Source organism: Lemur catta, chromosome 24 (genome assembly GCF_020740605.2).
Source record: "Lemur catta isolate mLemCat1 chromosome 24, mLemCat1.pri, whole genome shotgun sequence".
Classification (NCBI taxonomy): Eukaryota; Metazoa; Chordata; class Mammalia; order Primates; family Lemuridae; genus Lemur; species Lemur catta.
This window is the reverse complement of record NC_059151.1, coordinates 12400607-12421815: the sequence shown is the minus strand read 5'-3', so window position 1 is coordinate 12421815 and position 21209 is coordinate 12400607. Positions and strand designations below refer to the sequence as shown.

The following is a 21209-nucleotide window of genomic DNA, read 5'->3' as shown; positions in this document are numbered from 1 at the left end:
AATCACTATCATCAAAAGCTATAATATCTGAAATTTAAATAACGCTTTTGGTTAGACTGCATCCCACAAGAATATCATGCAGTAGGTTATACAGGTTGTAGCACAGGCTAAAAGACTTACTCAACTTTTCTTGGCCAGTTCCTGAGGATGCAATACTAATACTTAGGTTTTGATTAAATTCCATAGATCAAACTTGATGAAATCAAATTTAATCATTTTTTTCCAGGAGGAATAGATGAATTTATGGTTTAGTGTTACAATTGCATGTATCCTATTTTTCAACAATAAATAGTTTTCACAGATCTTCAGAAATGCAAACTGCTTGAATCTGCAAAGAAATCTATTAATCATATGAATAGTTAATACCACGATCTGACTCTGGATTTATGAATTCTCTACAGGTAACACTCCACAACCAGATACATCGCCTTCTGGAACCAGCATATTACTCTCAGTATCCACTGTAGTTACAGAAAACATCTTGCAGTCTCAAGGTACGATTTCTGTGGGCCTCAGTGGGAACTTGCTCTCCTTGCCCTTTCCTCACCAAGAGAGCTCTGCCACTTTTGGTTCACAAAACAAAGCTCTCTCAGAATGAGATAGCATTTTTTTGTACGTGCAGTATCATACCTAGAAATCAGAGGTGCTTCCTTAGATAAGAGTAGAACGAAGATTATGAAATTGGCATACATTAAGGTGACTTGTTGTTTTCTTTCTTAAAATAATAGGCACTGAGGACGGAAAAAATGCAAGCTCTGCATCCACCAGCCCCTCTTATTCCAGTAAGTAACAGACGTACCTTCATACATGGCCGCAGACACGCAAAATGTTTGAATGTGATCAGTAAAGGGAAGGATTAGATTCTGGACAGCCTTTTCTCCATTTCCCTGAATGTGCAATCCCATTATAATCCTATTCAACTGCTGCCTGCTTTGGGAATTTTCTACAAGTAAGTCTGGTCTTAATGACCACAGGAAAAAAGGATACCTTGGTGATTTTTTTTCTTATCTTAGTGCTTAGCAACTACCACCAAGGGCCAAGCGTGACTAGACAGGACTGGTTTCAGATAAGCCAGAGCTCACAGGCACCGATCCCCATAAAAATGAATTTTTCCCAAATTATCATGTTGTATACCTTGACTAGATTCCATCTTTATTTGTCAACTAAATATTTTTGAATGAAAAATAATCAATAAAGTAAATTATACTAAAAAATGAATTTTTTGCCTTGATACAACTTTAGCTTAACATTAAAAAAACAAGTCTTTAAGAAATGTTCCATTTAGCTAAAACATATATGTGTCATATAACATATGTATGCTAAGACCGAACACAGAATATTCAATAATTTCCTTAGCAATTAAGAATAAGATGAATATATATGGAGCTGGAATCATAAAGGACTACCTTTGGTTTAGGTAAAAAGCCATTCTGTTAAATAAGTCAGCATAGAAATTATTGACCTGCTGAATCATGGCATATTCGTTTTGGGAGAGAATAATGACCTCACTCAAGATCTATTATGAAATCAGCAGAACTTTCTTAAAACAAGCATTTAACCCTGACAGTGGAAGTATAAACGACCCTACAAGTAAACTGGAGAACTATTCTCATCCCCCCAACCTTGTAAATAAATAAGGAGTATCTATGCAAGCAGATGAGACTATGTAACTAGATGGTAACTTTAACTTCCTCTGGCTGTGTTCTTAGGGCAGCTTGCTTGCTTTCATCCCTGCAGTTTTAACCTGGGAAATGACTGTCAGAACAGAAGGCAGATGCTAGAAAAACCAGCAAAAAACCTCCTCTTAATAAAACACGCTAAGTTAGTGTAGCAACATCACTCCCCAAAACACACACACACACACACACACACCCTCGCCTAAACCATGTTCATTTTTAAGAATCATATCCACTGCAAGATCCACGTTCTTTTATGCCTTTCCTGGATTTAAGATATCATCACAGAGAGATATTTGTGAGTTTTTTAGAAAGCCAGCATTAAGACTAGCAGTCCCAAATGGGCTATATATTTTTTTTTCCAGTAACTTCATTATAAAGGACTAAGGAACATAAAGTGTGAGTGTGGGTTTAATTACAATCTAGAGGACGCCTTCTGCCCTCCAGTCTCCAATCTTCTCACTCTTCTGGTCTCCAGGAAGATGGAGGAACTCTCTCTCTTAGGTGTGGAATTTTGTTTCAGAAAGGTTACAAGACTGACATCAAGTGGATACGTCAGAAATGACAGCTAGAGCAAAACCCAGGAGTCAGATAAATCTCTGCCTGAAATACAACGTTTTTAACAGAATGATGTTTAAAGAAGAAAGCAAGTGTGCATGCTTTGCTGACTTAGTAAACGATCTGTGTGAAATTCAATAGCCACTCTAATTGACAATGTCTCCAATACTTTTCAGGTATTATTTTGCCGGTGGTTATTGCTTTGATTGTAATAACACTTTCAGTATTTGCTCTGGTGGCTTTGTACCGAATGTGCTGGAAGAAAGACCCAGGTAGGTAACAATGTTTTGTTTTGTTTTCCTGAAAGGAAAATGAACATATGCTCAGTTTCAACTTGACTTTAAACTCTTAAACGGAGAGCAGATTACAGAAAAAAATAAAACGCTGTATTTCCTGATCACAGAAACAGAGGGACAGAGTAATGCACCGAATTCAGGTGAACGCAAAGAGTAGGGCTTAACTACTATTAGTAGATATTGTCAAACATGGGAACATTATTTTTAATAAAATAGCACAAGTGTTGTGGGTGGTTGGGGAAATATGATAGTGTAAAGGGCGTAAAATGGCATGGCTCATCCATCATAAGTGAAGATTTATTTCGTTTCCATGTAACAGAGAATAAACGGGGGGCGTGCTGAGAATTCGGTTCAGGGCCCATAATCTCAAGAGATGTTCTGTGACCCACTTCCCTCCCGGGAGGCACAGCTTCCTTCCGAGGAAGGTGTCTCCCATGATGGTGGTCTATTTTTATTCTTTTTTGAAATAAGTTTTCTATTTTAAACTAGATTTAGATTTACAGAAGAGTTGCAGAAAAAAAGATGGTACAGGGAGTTCACATACACCCCACATCTAGTTTTCCCTTACTCTTGATACGTTATGTTAGGTTGGTATATTTGTCACAATGAATGAACCGATATTGATAAATTATTATTAACTAGTTTCTCTACTGTATTCATATTTCTTTCAGTCTTTTTTCTATTCCAGGAGCTTTGAATATCTTTTTACCCAACGCTGCACCTGAATCCCCCTTCAGCTTCCACGGCCCAGCTGCTCCTATGTTATCTTAACTCCAATCTCTCCTTGCACTCCAGCCCCCGGCCCTGGTGGTGTTGTGTAGTGTCGTATCTCCACACCCTCGTCCACACCATTCCTTCTCCTGCAACGTCCAGCCCACCTCTTGGCCTTTATAACATACCTAATCTCCAACTTATCCATTAAGATCCAGCTCAAACACCAATTGACTGCATATTTTTATAATAGCCCGCTTCTTCAAACACAACACATTGTTCCTTTAATTTTAATTCTACAAAATTTGATGACACCATTGATCATATTATAGTATGGTTACTTCTTTGTGTGTCTGCCTCCCCTGACAGTCAGGCAGTGCCTCTAAGTCACAAACTGTACATTGTTCACGTTGCATTGTACCCGATATATAGCAGACCTTTATCATACACTTGACGAGTTAAATTTTTTAATGTTGAGTAAAGTAGAATCTTCCCTTTCCCCACTGTGATTCTAAATATTTCACTAACAAAACTCTACCTAAGTTTCATAAACTGTTAAAAGGTAAAAAGCAATTATTTTTATAAGGTGTATAAGCTGCGTCATTCTGTTTCCCCATGGACGGCGTGCCCCTAGGACACTAATGAATGTTGTCCCCAAGGCCAGCCACTTGCCGTGTATGGCACGGACAGTTTGACGCATGATGGCGGCTGTACGAGGAAAAGTTAGCAGACCAAGACAGCAGTGTTTATTTTAGCTCTTGGTGGAAAATAAGAAGAAAACAGATCAATGTCTTTTCCTTTGGGAGCGAGTGAATCAACTTCTTCATAATGTCTGAAATATCTTTCCTTACCAGTTTTCAGAGGGGAAATAGCATTTTTATAAATCAGTTTAATTTCACCAAGTGTCTAAACTACCAATCCTGTCTTTTATGGGAAATTAGCCATTCAACTTGAAGCTTGTGGGTGTTGATATATAGGACAGGTAAAAATTAGTGCACGAAATCCATTTGTAAAAATATCCTGTGCTGAAACATTGCGTTGCATAGGAAAGATTTGAAAGAACATTAATTGAAAAGTTGACATTTTCCATTAAAGAGGACTCTCGGATGTATAAAATTCCTACCACTCTGGAGAGTTCTTCTGAAGGTATATAGTACTTTAAAACCAAGTTTGGCAATTGTACAATTAACCAAATCTATTTGGTTACTGTTAGCTTGAATTTGCAGAATCTGTTAATAGAATTTACAACATTGGTATCGTTAAATTAGCACCATTAAACAACCACAGTTAATCATTCCTCAAGTATGTGGGTGAGACTTCATTAAGTTCAGAAAATCAGTAAACTCACTGTGCTCTCTGGAAGACAACTCAAGTCAAAGATTTTAGTGTGAAATTCGGCTTACCTGGGCAAGGTTAGCAGCAGGCTTAACTGCAACCAAATAAGAATTGTATGTATCCAGAAAGCAGTCTGCTGGCATGCATGCATCTGTTAATGTCCCCGTCATGAAGGAAAAGGTATTAAAACAAGCACACAAAAAATACCAATTCATTTTGAAACAGGGCTATGAGTATCATGGCTGATACTATATATGGCACTTATAGGAATCAAAAATGAGAGAAGAGGAGGTTCAGTCTCGTTGGTGAGCGGCATATGGTGCCATGGATTAAATCCTAGGAATCAAGAGTTATGGTGGGACATCTTAGTCCAGGCGACAGAAATAAAAGCTGGCACAATAGCAGTGGAAGTCCAGGTCTTCATAAAACAAGGATGGTCAAAGCCAGGAGAATTATGTTCAAAAGCCGTGTTCAATGACGAGAGCTCGATGAGATACGGAAGAAAATCCAAACAACAGGAGCTGAGCAACAGCAATGGAATCAAACCACAGCAAAATCGGGAGCAAAACAAGGGGGACCTTAAACGATGGCATTAAACAGTTGGCCTAATCGGCCACGACTGGTGCAAGGTTTAACCACCAACATCCCCTCCGGAGAGGCCACGTCCTTGTGCAGAATGAGCGACTGAGCTCTCGCTCTAAATCCAAAGGTGTTTCCTACCAGACATTTGCGAAGCCACGTGGCCAAGAGTCTGGAAGATCAGTTACAGCGAGTGGCCCGAGTGACATTGTGCAGGGCTTCTGTGGGAGGCTGAATCAGTGAGTTTAAGGTGCCACTAGAAACAGTGTCTACCTTGTACCTCACCACAAATAGTGACTTTCTCTCCCAAGCAAAAGCAATGTATAAAGGAAAAGTAGGAAACTCAGTTCTTTGGTATAAAAAATGGAATTCAATACTTGGAAGAGGATTTTTTTTTTCAGAGATCTTGAAACGAACTGACTTTCTCTGATGTCCGTGGGGTGGGCAATAATAGTAGTTTCACACAGTGACATGAAACTGTAAAATCAAAATTAGTCTAGAACCCAGTTTGGTGGAGTTGATCCAATCAGGACTGTCCCATGAATGTCAGGATGAGTATTAACCCCAGCTGAGAAAATGGTCTCTGGGGGGAATGAAACAATTTAAAATTGGCTTTAGAAACATCTCTGCACAGAAAACAGTAGGGGTCTCAGGTTTTTGGCAGCCAAGCTCCTTACAACTCTAATAATAACAACTCTCTCTTCTAGGCACGCCGGAAAACGGAAATGATCAGTACGTAAGCCCACAGCATTTTTTTTTTCTGGAAACTCTGACCCTACTGATTCCATGGGGAAAATTATTGATCCTCTACTTATACCATTTTTCTTTATTCCTAAAGAAATTCGTGTGGAGAGTACTATATATTGGCTTTGGCTAACTATTTTTCAAAGCTGTCACTATTTAACAGAGAAATCCCAACAACTGAAAGAGATTGTCTAAGCTAAACTAAAATGGTAAAATGGGAAATACAAACATTAAATGGAAAAGTAGAAGAATGAGTATAACCAGGAGGGAAAATACTATGGAAAACATACCTAGAGTTTTAAAATAGTTTTCCCAGTGAAATTTTTGGTATGTTTATCACAGGGAAAAATTATGTGTATACCTTGAGCTGGTTCTGAGTGGCATTGACCTAACAGTATGTTGTTGTGGTTATGTTACTTTGACTTGATTAAAACAAAGAAGTTGTCAGCAAGCCAGGCAACTGTCACACACCAGGTGCGACAAAGAGACACGATGAATTGCTTCCATGCCAAAAATAAATCCTGTGCTTAAGTTTTGTTTGTTGACCTGAATGTGTAGCCTGCTTTTATATCAGGGTTTTTGTGTCTCATCGGGTTGTAAACTTTAGAAATAATATCCTTGGATTACCTACCCATCTGAACTAGAAGTGGAGGCTTTTGAGATCTCTCAGGGAAAGAGTTAGGGTTTGTGACTATCTGGGACAGGTGGGAACTCTTGGTTAAAGTAGACAGTTGAGTCACTGTACTGCAGTATCTCGGGACTTCATGCAAAGGACTGTCTCCAGAACTCAGCGTCAGCCCAGAAGGTTTGGAAATATTTCTGTATCCTCCCCTTCACAAATCTAATTGGAGACATGTGCAACGTGGACCCTGTGACAAGTGTTTCACATAACATATATTAATGTTTAATTTATCTGGTGATCGCCACTGTAACAGAGTGACAGGGATTTTGGGGCTTGATTCCAGAAAAAAATGAAAAGTGCTAAAAAATGTATGTGTATTTGTATATGAAGAGACAAAGCTCTTACCATAGAAACACACAAAACTATAAAATATATGCATATAAAATACATGCATGTGTATCTTCTTCATGCTGTTTGTGGCACATTTACTTTCTTTCACAAGCATAGAATGCCGATGACTGTGGTGCTAACTTAATGTTTTCTGTTTCAAACAGACCTCAGTCCGACAAGGAGAGTGTGAAGCTCCTCACTGTTAAGACAATTTCTCACGAGTCTGGTAAGTTTCCGGACAGTTGGATAAAAGTGGTTATTGCAAAATCTAACTATAGCCTTGGATTTGTTCATGTGAAACATAACCAAAAAGCATAACTTCTTTAGAAACAGTCAATTAGCGACTCTCAACAAATGCAAAATTTTCTTATGAGCCTCAGAAATACCATTTCCGATAAGATTATTGTACTATCTGGCCTTTAGAGGTAGTTTTTCTACAGATATGTAGATGTGTTCTGATGAATCGGTGGTGGCTGAAGACATTTCTTGTTCGCAAGAGTGGCGGAAAAAGCACTCAGTTTGTTAATGAGTTTATTACTATTATTATTACTGCAGTTAATTTGTTTCATTTTGAGTAATGGCTGTGTATGGTCAACTGGAACCAGGATATATTTATGAGTCAAAATATAAATCATGTTTCATATCATTTCATATAACTTTAATTGAGCCTCCCAACAATATCCTGTTGGTAAAATTTGTATTTCTTTATCCAATTTCTTAGGGCATATTTATTTGATTTGAAATGTTAAAGTCTTTCAAAATATACATATGATTTGTAGCATTGTATTTGTATCAAGAACAATGAAAAATGAGATGCTAAATAGCTTTTCAAAATAAAAAAACACAGATATTTTCTTGTTTGGAGTAGACTAGATATTTAAAAGATTGATATCACAAAACAGATCAATTAAAAGTATCAGTTTTACAAAATAATCTATGCGGCTCTAATTTAAATACCAAGTTACAGTAATACATTCACAATGTTCAATCCTCCAAGTTTTATTTATGCAAAATAGTCCAAGAATATACGTGTTATATAAAGTGAGAGCTGCAGAATGATAAACTACATTTTAGGTATTTCTGGTAGCTAAAAACAATTTTGTAAAACAGAAAGCTATAAATAGTGTCCCAAATCAAGAGCAAGATATTAGAAGTTTAATGTGGCCCCAAGTTCATGGAGGAAATTCAAACTAAAACAAACTACAACAGGCAAACGGAAGAGCTGAAGAGTCAGGGTACCCTAAGCCCAGACCCATCATGTAAGCCATCTTCTCTTAGGAGAGACATCCTTCATCCTCGTGCCTCTTCCACTCCTTGCTGCATGCATTTCCTCTGTCCCCACCCCATGCTCTCTCTCAGGGGTGACCCTCCGAAATGGTGAAGGAGCAAAATTTATTCACAGAACAGTCAAAAGCCACTCCCAGCTTCCTCCTGCTACCCACCGGCCTTGACTCAGCAACCAAGCCTGTTCTATTAGGTCAGAGCAAAAGGCCGGAAATTAGCCAAGCAGGTAAATGTGAACCAGTCTCAAACAGGCTCATGAGAGACCCTGAGCATGGCTTGTACCATTTATCAAGAAAGGTTTTCAGCCCCTGCCCGTGACCTGCAAGCAGGCATCCCAGTAACTCCACGCATCCTCCCTCACTCCCTTAGGACTTTTTTTTATTGATACATAATAATTGCACATATTCACGGATTACATGTTACATCTTGAAGCAAGCACACAACATACAGTGATCAAATCAGGGTAACTGGGACAAGATTCACCTGAAACATTCACCTTTGCTTTATGTTGGGAGCATTTGAAAACTTCTGGCTATTCTGAAATACAGTAAACTATCGTCAACTATAGTTGCCCCATTGCACCACTGAACATCAGAGCTTCTTCCTTCTATTAAACAGAATTACCCCTTCGCCAACATCTCTTCATTACCCCTTCCCACCACCCTGACCAATCTCTAGTAGCCACCATTCTGTTCACTACTTCCTTGAGATTAATTTTTTTTTAGGACTTTAACCAAGCGCTCTGCGGTCTCCTAGGCTCCCCAAGCTGCGGGTCGGGTGGCAGCCAGCACCTGGGAGTAGCCACTGCCTGGGAGCTCCTGGCTCCCCTAGTGAGGGGGGTGCTGGCCTCAGGGCCACCTGCAGTTCCACCACCCAGGGCCACCAGGGTGATGACAACTGACACCAGAATCACGGCCTCTGGGAGGGGAAAAAAAACAGAGACTCTTGTGTTTTTTGGTTGCAAATTTAATAGCTGACCCTTCTGTAAGGCCCAGAGAAAATCCTACATAGGCCGTCTCCCACTCTCACGGTGACGGCAGTGGTGAGTGGAACGGACCACAGAGGGATGGTCAAGTAAACCCGTGACCTTCCAAGCTTCCTTTTCTTCGTAACTTGTCAGGCCACAGGTCTCAGAAGGAGATCCCATCTGTTATCATGGAAATAATAAGATGTATTCTCTGGTACTTTTATTTCTACCAACTTTAATTTAGGAGTCATATTGTTTTTAACAAAATAACTTTTCAAAGGTCAACCCAGATGGTTACCGTGGAAAATATTTGGTGACAGGGCAAGACTGAAATTGGTGATTCAGAGATTTCAATACCCAGAATTTATACTGTAAAACATAATGATCTCCAAATGCTCCTTCACTACCACAATTTTTATTAAAGTCTGTTATTAACGGGAAGTGATGGCTCCTAAAACACTGGCCGACAAATCTCTTCCCACCACCTTTCCAAACTCATTCAAATATGTTTTCTTTACAAAACTACACTTACCTCACTCCAGAGAAGTTATATTATTCAACCTATTTTCACTTATATTTGCCGAATACTGACATCTTTCCTAAAATATAACTAGAACAAAACCTGAAATGATTAAGTTTAATATAAGTTCACAAGTTTAGCCCAATGTTTCTACTATCACCCATTAAAACTTTTTAGAAATTTTAAAAATACAGAAAGGAGTTTGATAGAACAGATGTCAGACTGTCCATTACTCAAAATTAATAATTGTTATATTAATATCTTATTTGTTTCAAGACCTAAGAATAGCATTAGTTGATGTGCCTAAGTGGGTAACACAATGAAATGTGGCCATAAAAATTCTTTGAAGTTGTCATTACTTCAGTAGAGGAACTCTGGGCTTTTATTTCAAAATAAATTGTATCATTGAAGCCAATACATAATATTTCCAAGGAAACAGATCTCTGCAGCAACACACCTTCAGGGAAAATGGGAGTGGATGCCAAATTTCCTGAGTTTCTAGAGACTTGATGAACCATGGTTAGAGTTCTGGTCATTTCTCCTGAGAAGACAGTTCCTCATCCCAAATCCTTCTCCTCTTGTTAGGTACCTAGTGCGGTGGACGTTCGCCCCATCCACACTCTCTGCGTCCTTTAAATATGTTCTCCCTCAAGCAAAGTCTTCTGCTGAAAGTGTAGCTCAGACACATTTTGGAGGTTTAATGTAAAAGAAAACGCCCACTTGGGTATAAGAAGATGATTTCAGAAAGAAATGTGTCAGATCAAGGAGTTCTTTATAAGGACATACAAAGCTCAGCTTTAGTAAGAAATCTTGTCAAATTAAACATCACCATGATTGACTGAAAAATATATGCGTAATCTGATTCATTTTAAATGTAATTCCCACTTATGTCACATATCAGAAAGCTAATAGACATTATCTCACTTTTAATATGTAAGGCTATAAGTATTACAAAGAAAACTTTGAGAATACAGGATTCTCAAAGTTAGAGAATACAGGATTAAATTAATAAAGTTAGTTAGAGAATACAGGATTCCAAAGCAGAAAGAAAACATTCCATCGTAGAGCTTAGTTTCAAAGCATTAGTTGATTTTGAACCATTTAGAGAAGGTCATAGCAGATCTGAGTTCATTACAATATTCCTTTGCTTGGAAAACTCCAATAAAGGTTAAGTTCAATCCCCTTAGCATGTCTGCAAGGCCTTCCCTGGTGTGCCAGCCTTCTCCAGCTCCTAACAGTGCATGTTCCCCAGACTTCATTCGTACCTTCCCGTCTTCCTCCATGAGCTCGAGCTCTTTTGGAGGAGACAGCCCTTCCTTCCCTTGTAACTCTCACTCCCCGTCCTATGGGAATCACACATTATTCATATATGGTTAGCGTACTAATACTAATTAGTATATTATGGTAATTACTCATTAAATGCATAGTCACCTTTCTTGCTTATTTATTTTTACATGTAAAAGTTCATTAACAAAAAAATGAACAAAAGGGTAAAAATGAGCAAAACATTCCCACATGTGTAAAACCGTACCCAGATTCATCTTCCGTCTCCTCCACCCTTCAACACTGGGCCATTCTCCGTGTTCCCACCCTACACTGTCCAGCTGCGAATGGTCTTTCCCTCCTCTTAACATATTGTTAATTTGGCAAGTCAACGTGTATCGCCGCCATGTACTATTTCTTCATGGCTTAAACAACCATTTTAATATTTGACCCCACGAGTGTAATGAAAAATAGAAAACCATAGAGAGTGGAAAATAATTTAATACAACCACTACTGGCATTTGGTAGATCTCCTTCCAGTTGTTTTTATTTTTCCCCCCAGGTGTGTGATTTGTTTGCTTTTGCCATAGATATGATTATGATAACTGTTATTAAAATCACATTATTATTAAGGATTTCTCACATTTTCTATTTTCAATGAGATAGACCTTGAAAAGGGATATTAAGAATTGTAAAGATTTTCACACGATTTGCTTTACATGCCTTCAGGCAGATAGCAGGGGTTCAATAAATGTTTATTTTGTTTACTTCTCATTCCTGTGCTTCATAGCCATGGGGTCCAGGCTGGTGCTGTGCCTTTTGCATGATAAACAATATTGCACAAACGGTGCCGTGGGGCAGGGGCTGTGGGCGCTGTCACACTGTCCCTGGCATTTCTCAGAGCACAGGATCTAAGAGCTCCTGATGGGCAGTTCTGAGTTCACTGCCCCCGTAGATCTCTGGCACTATGTATTATTGGCACTATGTATTCCGTGACTGTGCAAGTAACAGGTGACATCCAGAGTCCCCAGAGGATAGGGTTCCTAACCACTGCCAGATAAAAGCTGGAGCAGAACAATGACATTTATTCTAGAAGCTGGAGATTTTGACCTCTATTGCTTTTATACAGTGTAACTGATGTGCATACTTGATTCTACCTGCAGGACACAAGTAACATGAAATGTGCTGGTCACGAATCCAGTGGCTTGTAAAAAATGCCTGGGGCCAATCAGCTTGCCATCGTCTAGGTTAATATTTATCTTTCTATTAGGTGCTGGAATAACACTGCAATTTTGAGTCATATTACCTGTGCTGCTCTGGATGTCACCAAAGTGTTCGTGCTGGGCCTCTAAATTCATTTTCACACAACTCTCATTGAATTATTTAAACAGAAGGACCCTACAATGTCTTCCTGATAAAATGGCACTTTAAATGTATGATATGGGTTTGCTTAGTAAAGCCAGCTCATGCAACAAGCACAAATCGATAACTCATTCCCTGGGGTTTCTCTGTCATTATCATCTCCCGACGCACCCCTGCACCCAGGGAGTGAGTTAGCATTGCTCCTTTAGAGTGAAAACAGGCGATGCCTGAAAAAAAGCCCATAAATCTTGGTGAATAATTTCCAGGCAATACCAAGAGGCAAATTGTGGCTCTAATGACATTCTTGCAGGAGAAGTGAACTTTTGAAAAAAAAAAAAAAAAAACAAGCCAGGAAACTTGATTTTCATCCTTAGTCACTCTCTGAGCTTGTAGATAAAAACATATCTTCTGTTCTTAGGTGAGCACTCTGCACACGGAAAAACCAAGAACTGACAGCTCGATGAATCCTCCCCACACCTAGGCAATGAATATGTAAGTTTCCTTATTTCATTCACTGAGATTCTCATTAATATCTGTTTTGTTAGATCGCTGCAGCTTAGATTATTTTTCAAGGCTTTTATAAGCTACAAAGTTAATGGCTTGTGTGTCAGAGAAACCAGCATTGTCTATTTGTCTAAAAACAAACTCTGAAAAGAGTTGCCAGAAAAAAATGAATCTCGTGGTGGTTGTAGATTTGTCCGATTGCCTCGCCTATCTAAGGAATGACACAAATCACTCCTTCTGCCTGTTGATAATAGCTCCTTGTAAATGCAATCTGCCTTTACCTGGGTCAGTATACACACACTAACAAAGACTCACGGGGTGCAAGGGACAATGCTTGCAAATGTTGCAATTTATTGTAGGAAAAGGATACAATATAGAAGCTGCGTTAAGGATGTGTATGGCAGCCAAAGGCTAGCTCAAGGAAAGGGTTGCAGAGAAGCTGGGTGGGAGGTCCAATTGCCCTCCCTCTGTAAGGACCATACCAGGATGCACTTTCTTTCTGGATCTGGGAACCGTGGACTTCCAGACAAAGCACCTCCAACAAGGGGACCTAAGATGCAGTCTCAGCCAGGCTTCCTTACACTCAGTGATCACACAGGCATGTCCTTGCTGCACAATCAGCCGGTGACAGAACCCTCCAGGTGTCTCAGTGAGACCAGATACAAATGATCCATCTCACTTACAATAATTGCTAATCAATAAAAAATGGAAACTGCTCAAAAGTATGTTCCATGTCTTGACCAGGAGTCGGTGCAATTCGGGTTCATTTCTTATTATCGTCAAATGGCTCATGCCAAAGTCAGGACTGCTCCAGAATGAACCCTCCCAGCTCAACACTGGAAAGAACTCAGTGAGGAAATGTTCTTCTGACTTTAATTTAATTTTTATAAGAAGCATTGATTAAGTGCTCTCACAATTGGTGTTTGATGCATTATAGAACCTGCAGAAGAATCTACCCTTTGGCAACTGACAATAAAAAAGCAAAACAAATTAATAAATGACGTACATGCCCAGAATTGGCCTGAGCACTATGGTGGTCACCTGGGTAAAGTGTCCAGGGTGAGAATATCATTGCCATGTCCATGGGCTATGTTCACTGCCCAGCTGCTGATACAGGGCTGGCACAGACACTCAGCAATTGCTTGTTAGATAAAAGATGTCTGCTGTGCTTCTTTGGCCAGTAGCAGAAGACAGAGATACAAGAGCACCATCCTGACCTACACATCAGGGAGAGAATTTCATCCCTTTCTAGCCGGCAATCGGGGGTGGATTAAACAAGAGGAATCTGGTAGTCTGTCCATCCCTTTGCAATGGACATTTCCAGGTGCAAAGCCTGGGAAGATGAGCATAGAGGTGCAGTCCAGCCCTAGCTGGTACATGGAAAGCTTCCTTCCACACTAGCTAAGTTTGCTTTGCAACCCAGTGGCTAGAAAATGGTCATTTTCTAGATTACCAAAATGCTCAAATATTAGTAAATAATTGTCCAACTTAGAGAAGGACAGTCTTCTGTTCAGTTGGAGAAAAAAGGAAGGAAGGAAGGGAGGGAGGGAGAGAGGAAGGAAGGAAGGAAGGAAGGAAAAGGTGGGTAGGAGACAAATCATATTGCTGACCCAAACCAGCTTAATAGAAGAAAGTATCCTCCAACTCCCATTCCTTTCCATTTCTGTACTTTAAAAAATATTCCTAGCCTCTGATTGCATGTCTTTTGATTTTCAGAGGTAAAATAACTTTTGTTGCTCTTCTGTGTAATTCTGGAATTACATAACAACGTTCTGAAGAGTAAAAATCAGAAAGTAATGGGAAAAAACAAGTTTGACATCTGTCAATTCTACTACTTGTCTTACTTTTTTCCTTTAACATGTTTGTATCACTGTACTTTGAATTTAAAAGCCAGTCAGTAATTACTTTATAGATTGTCAACTAGAAGTTAGACATCAACTTAGAGATTCAGGATAAATAGGAATCTATTTATCAGACCTAGAAGTTTGGGGGAAGAAGTCTTTGAGTCTGCATGCAACAGCAAACAGTAATATAGAAATAATCACCTATGTTAAAAATTTCCATCTCAAAATGAGATTCTAGATATATTTAATGTTTTCTGCTTCATATGTTTATCATCTATTTTGTGCAGAGTATTCTATTTAATGTAAATTGGCCGGGCAGGTAGGAATTTCAAAATACTTACAAGTTAGGATCCTTGCTCTCCACAAAGCTTTATCTGGTGGGAACATGAAATCATGTACAAGAATGGTAACAAACATTTAGGAACAGCTGAAATGTCCAATGATATGGAAATTATAAAATAAATGATGCTCTGTCCAATGACATTATACAACTAGTAAGAGTAATTCTCAGAATACGTTTTAATAGCATGCAAACATGTCCAAGACATAAAGTTAAATGGGAAAAAACCAATTTTGGAATGGAACAGATAGCAATTCGACTGTTCTATGACCAACTCTGGACTGTGGCAACTGCCGCTACCTGCCGGCCCCCTCACCAAGAGATCTCATCTCCCTTCTGTTGCAAGACACCTGGGAGGCTGACAAGTGAAGGGAGCTTCAGACCAGCGAGGAACTGAAGCACTGGAAGGTCTAGTAGCTTGTCTGAAATCACATCCTGCAGACCCTCAGCAATGTGGAATGTCAGACATTTCTATTTTCCTCCCAGGTGCAATTCCGTGTATGTCTGTACTTTTCTAAATGGCACTCCGGTAACCCAAGAGCATCTTGTGAACTTCCAGAGGAGCTTAGCATGTTTTTCAATTATTTTTCTTTTGTTTTAAAATGAGACAACAGGGGCTAAAAGGAAAACCTCATGAGTAAAGGAGGTTTATAGTTGTCCTTTGGTATCTGCAGGGGGTGGCGGGGGTGGTTCCAGAACCCTCGCAGATACCAAAGTCTGTGGATGCCCAGGGCCCTTACACCAAATGGTGTAGGGTTTGCATATAACCTACACGCATCCTCCCACGTACTTTAAATATTCTCTAGATTCCTTAAGTTGCCTAATTCAATGTAAATTCCATACAAATAGTTGTTATGCTGTATTTTTATTTGCATTACTTTTCATTGTTGTATTGTTATTTTTTTATTGTTGTTTTTTTTTCTGGAATATTTTCAATTCACAGTTGGCTGAATCTGCAGATGCTTAACCCACGGAGACAGAGGGCCAACTGCATTTTCTGATCCTGCTCTGTGGCCCTGAGTGAATTTCTCAATAATGCTTTGCACTGGCTTTCACATCTATAAAGCCAGAACAAAATGATCTTTTCTCCTAAGGCCATCATGATTCTTTGTTTAAAAAGGGTTGTCAGTATTGTCAAAGAAACCTAGTATGAAATTTTATCGTACAATAATCATTTATTCATTATAAGAATCACAACTTTACAAAATTTTAGGTTATGAGGGATGTATTTACTATTAGATCCTGTATCATAATTGAAGCCAATACACTGAATCTTAGAGAGATTATATGGTGAAAAAGAAAGAAAGAAAGAAAGAAAGAAAGAAAGAAAGAAAGAAAGAAAGAAAGAAAGAAAGAAAGAAAGAAAGAAAGAAAGAAAGAAAGAAAGAGAAAGAAAGAGAGAGAGAGAGAGAGAAAGAGAGAGAGAGAGAGAGAAAGAAAGAAAGAAAGAAAGAAAGAAAGAAAGAAAGAAAGAAAGAGAAAGGAAGAAAGGAAGAAAGAAAAAGAAAGAAAGAAAGAAAGAAAGAAAGAAAGAAAGAAAGAAAGAAAGAAAGAAAGAAAGAAAGAAAGAAAGAAAGAAAGAAAGAAAGAAAGAAAGAAAGAAAGAAAGAAAGAAAGGAAGAAAAAGAAAAGACTAATATTGGTACAGACATACAGAGACTGTCAACTAATGGGAAAAAAGCATTAATGAAGCAAGATCCATTTCTTGAGAAGATATCAGTGTGGTGAATTTCCAGTTTGTTCCTAATAGGTTGCTTCTCTTTGAGAAAAAGATTAAGACAATATTAATCGTGAGCATTATCCTATTCACACAAATTTGGATGCTTACCTAGTCGAACCATGCTGCAAACTTTTGACTTCACTTGGAAACTCTCCTACCGAGGAGTGTGGTTCAGTTGAACAAAAAGGGACTGAGACCTTCCTCCTTGCTGGGGATGGGGCCCGGCCAAAAGAGGGGCGTGATAAATAAGACAGTGGTGTGTAAAGACAGACAGGGGACGCTGAAGATTCATGGCACATTTCTTACAGGCGGTATTTGAGCTGAGACCTGCAGAACAAGGAAAAAAGTGGCCCAAGTGAAGAGAGGAAAGATTTTCTAGGCACAACGAACAGCTCATGCAAAGGCAAAAGATTGTGAAACCGCATGGTATATGAAAAAAATCATAAAAAACTTTAAAACTTGTTATAGCAATCTGATATTGCCGCAACATTCCCCTAATGTCACTATGTTTTTAAAAAAACATATCAGTTTGCAGCTGATTAGATATTTCTAGAAACCAACCTGGTCCTTCACTATATTCAGCTGGGGAAGCACTCTTGAGAGTCTAGTTCAATGGCAGGAGGGCTGGGAAGCGAGACTGAGGGGACTAGGTCACGGGAGGCCTTGTTTAAATAAACCATAAAGGGCTTGTCAAGGCTTAGAGGGAGTCACTAACTTTCCTCTTTCATTACTGTCATTAGGAAGTCATTTATCATTTTGAGGAACTATCCCCTGACCTTGGATATAAAACACACCCAACAAAGTGGTCCAATATTTGAGGGAGAGGCCTGGTCTGCAGTCACCCCAATAGTCATGGTGCTCCTTCTGGTACAACATGCTCTGCCATGTGCTGGGCCATCTGTCAGCCACGGATGCTCTGGAAAGAAGTCAGAGATCCCTCACCCTGCAGTCCTCTCCGTACCTAAGACTTGACATGGACTCTGGGGCTGCTGTCCCCAGGCCTTGGGCGCAGTGTCCAACTTCCCCCCATGTAAGGCAATAGTATGGCTGTCCATCAAAGGACCTGCCTCTACCAACTCTGCCATGAAAGAGCAGGGTACAGGTTTCCACCACTAGTACCACGTCACCCGCCACACACCCACATCATCCTCTTCCCAGGCTCTGGCAAACCACTGGCACTGCCATCAAGAGCATGCTGCCATCTAACCCCTGCCAGGCCAAGCTAGTGCCCCTTGCCCACTTGTAGCACAGAATCCTTTTCTGGACCAAGACAGGAAGTTGTCTCTGTACTGCAAACAAGAGAAACCCAAAATACTAAACCAAAAGCCTGGCTGTCCTTCCCGTGGAGAAGAAATGGAAAGTTGCCTACCATTCTTCTACCTGATGAATCCATGGCCACAAAGTTTGAAAGTTGCCCATAAATTTCTTAATTATTCACATTGTCACCTCCAGCAACAGATCTTGAACTGTATCCTATTAGTGATGGGCTACAGTTAAGGACTTTGATCAGAAGAGGAGTTTGATGAGATTGGTGCTTGATGTACATCACGTGGGTTTCACATGGAAGACTAATTCAAAAATTGCAAGGCAGGAAGCAGAGAAGTCAGGGTCTATTGCAATAGACCACAGAGTCCCCAGGGCTTAACTTAGGTCTTCAGCGGCAGTAAAGATGGAGATGAAGAGGCTGAGTGTAGCAGACAAATGTCTGCAAGATCAAAGTCTCAAGAAGTGGTGATTGATTGGATGTGGGTGGTGGGGATGAGGAAGGACAGAACTGTGGATGACACCCACACTTCCAGCCTGGGTGCCCCGACACGTCATGGGGGGGATGGCAGAGACTGGGACTAGGGAGCGAGGGGAAGCAGGTTGGGACGCAATAAAGGGTTCTCTTTGCGGAAGTGTTGAGTTTGAAGCGCTTGTCAGACATTGAAATGGCTCTACTGGGTGGAAAAAATTCAACTAGTCACTTACATTTCTTATCAAGAAATGGAATCCTCTAGCGTCTCTGTTTCCTCTTCACCTTCTTGGAATCTGAACTTTGTTGTTGTTGTTCACAGGCTTCATCTTCAGCTTCTCTGTTCCAAGGCTGGAAGGGGACAAAGTCCTGCGGATCCTTCCTGACTCCCAGTCTCGCTGCCAGTCTGCGCCGGTCCCTGTCCCAATAACGTGATGTCCAGCTGACATGCAATACTTTGACAGAATCAAAAAGAATCCTGGGCCTCCCTTGTCTTTTGAGACTTAAAATGCACATTACTTCATTTTCTAGAAACATCCCTAGGAAAGCGATTTTTAGGAGGGGCATTTGGAAGCAGGGAACCCGACAGCCCAGGCAGGTGGGCTCTCTGAAGGCACGCCCTTCCCTGGAGTGTAAAGTTTCCAGGGCTGACAATTTTTATCCATGAAGATTTTCCTACTTTCTCGGTGTTCTTATATAACTAATGTCTGTATTTATTGTTTTCCACTATGTAAATGCAGGGAAAATTTGCAAGTATATTATTAAGTGTTAGGTAGAAATCAGACCATGCCACTTTGTGTATATATATATATATAGGTATTTTATTCCTGTGTTCCTGTGTTACTTTTAATAAATAATTACTGTTCTCAGCACTAAAGATATCATGACATGACCATGAAAATGGCAATGGTATTGTCTTCCCATAATTGTGACTATTTTTCGGATTGATTATTAGAATATGAGATCTCACTAATAAAAGGCATCTGTCATAAGTGAGAAAAAGACAAAAGTATTCACATATCAGAGCCTGTTAGAGGGACGGCAATTCACCATTTATTTGGTCTTTCCGTTTGTCATTCACAGTATGTGACAAGGTTGGAAGGGCATTTATGACACTTTGTACTGCATTCATTAAGATAATAGGATCAAGATTTTTCATTAGTCCATTTGGTTGATACTATGTCTGTGGATTTTTTTAATTTCTTTTCCAGCAATCATTGCCAAATCTCTGGTTTGTAGACAACTAACACTTCATAAATACATAATTATGATATTATTCTTCAGAGTATCACTTTCCTAACAATACCATATGATTATAGCTGCCACTCCATCAGGAGCAAATTCTGCTGTTGAAAGCTAACGGAGCAACCTTGACCACATCCTTGACATGTGGGATCGAATGTCAAGTTGGCTGTGGAAAGCTTTGGAACTAACCAGTCGCCAGTGGCAGCTCTTTAACTTTTATTATTTTCCGAGCTGATTTCAGTGCTAAATTATCATAGTCATCCAAGGGCAGTACGGTGGAGAGGGAATGGTATATTTAAAACTGCCTTTTAAAATTTCTTTCGTTGTAATGTGTTTGACAACTTCCAGCTTTAGGGGTTATATAATCATCTTGATTTTAGCTTCCTGATGTTTGGACTATTTATAATCAAGGACATCAAGAAAGCATAAGCATATCTAAATTTCTGACTGGTGTCTCTTCAAGAAAGATGGGGAAGAGGAAAAAATAAAGGAAAAGGAAGAGCAGAGAGAAGAGGTAGGAATGTCTACTACATAAGCCTTCCCGTTAGGGCTGCTGTCCTCATGATCAATTCCAGGCTGGAAGTCTTCAAACCGGTGACAGTGATTGGCACATGCCAAGCAGGAAGCACTTGCCTCCAGGGGGACCCTATCCCCACATCCCTAGAATGCTTCCCCGAGCTCCACAGCAGAGCCACGATGCACAGAACATATTGCAAAGAAACAGACTCTTCTGCAATTTAAATGACTACAAGTGACATGTTATTCTGAATCCCAGGAAAACCATTTTCTCTGCCTTTCATGAGCATTGTCAGAAGAGACCGTGTAAGAATCCAAAAGAGGAAAAGCTTTTTTATGGTCGTAAAAGAATCAAATTTGTTCTAGCTCAAGAATTGTACACAAAGAATACGCATTCATCTAACAACTGTATCATTAAATCTTTAAGAAGGTCCAAGGGATAAGAGGACTGAAATTGACAGAGCGATCCTGGCATGTTGTAGCATCAGTCTCAAAGGTAGTGTCTGCATTTTTATGAACCCACTTAAACTTCCGTTGAGATGGGATATTTTGTTTTCAAGTCAAAATTATCATTCATCAGATGTTTTTTAATTATCTGATTTGAATGATCTACTTTTTATGCCTGGCTTATGATAAGCTTTTTATTCTGTTACACAGTTCAAATGTCACTGCAACAAAGGAAAGCGTGTGTTTAGATCAAAGTCAAGACTTTCTATGTGTTTGCTCTCCACGGCAATACGAATATAATTTCAGTCTATCAATAGTCAAAACATAAACAGGAGCTAATTAACTGGCAGTGTTGTCACCTGAGAATATGTGGATGTTGTTGCTGACACAGGCTGTGATCAGCCTGCAGAGAAAGACTTCTGAATCCTCCTTGCTGAGCTGAAATATTCAACTGCATATGGTTGGCAAATCTGTGTTTCTTGTCTACCTGCCGTATTTAAATTTGTGAAGATCAACCTAGGACGTAGTCAAACCTTCAACAGTGAACGTGT

General features: G+C 39.6%; 1 protein-coding gene across 1 annotated transcript in view; it reads left to right on the top strand.

Annotated features, from left to right (window-relative positions):
* The window catches only part of EMCN (endomucin), an 80170-nt gene extending 60843 nt beyond the window's left edge, over nt 1–19327 (top strand). The window contains exons 6-12 of the mRNA XM_045536749.1: nt 402–494; nt 729–782; nt 2411–2506; nt 5863–5887; nt 7076–7137; nt 12726–12799; nt 18773–19327. Coding sequence (XP_045392705.1) covers nt 402–494; nt 729–782; nt 2411–2506; nt 5863–5887; nt 7076–7137; nt 12726–12760 — 365 coding nt within the window. The 3' untranslated portion in view covers nt 12761–12799; nt 18773–19327. The remainder of the gene's footprint in view (nt 1–401; nt 495–728; nt 783–2410; nt 2507–5862; nt 5888–7075; nt 7138–12725; nt 12800–18772) is intronic.
* The last annotated feature ends 1882 nt before the right edge of the window (nt 19328–21209 follow it).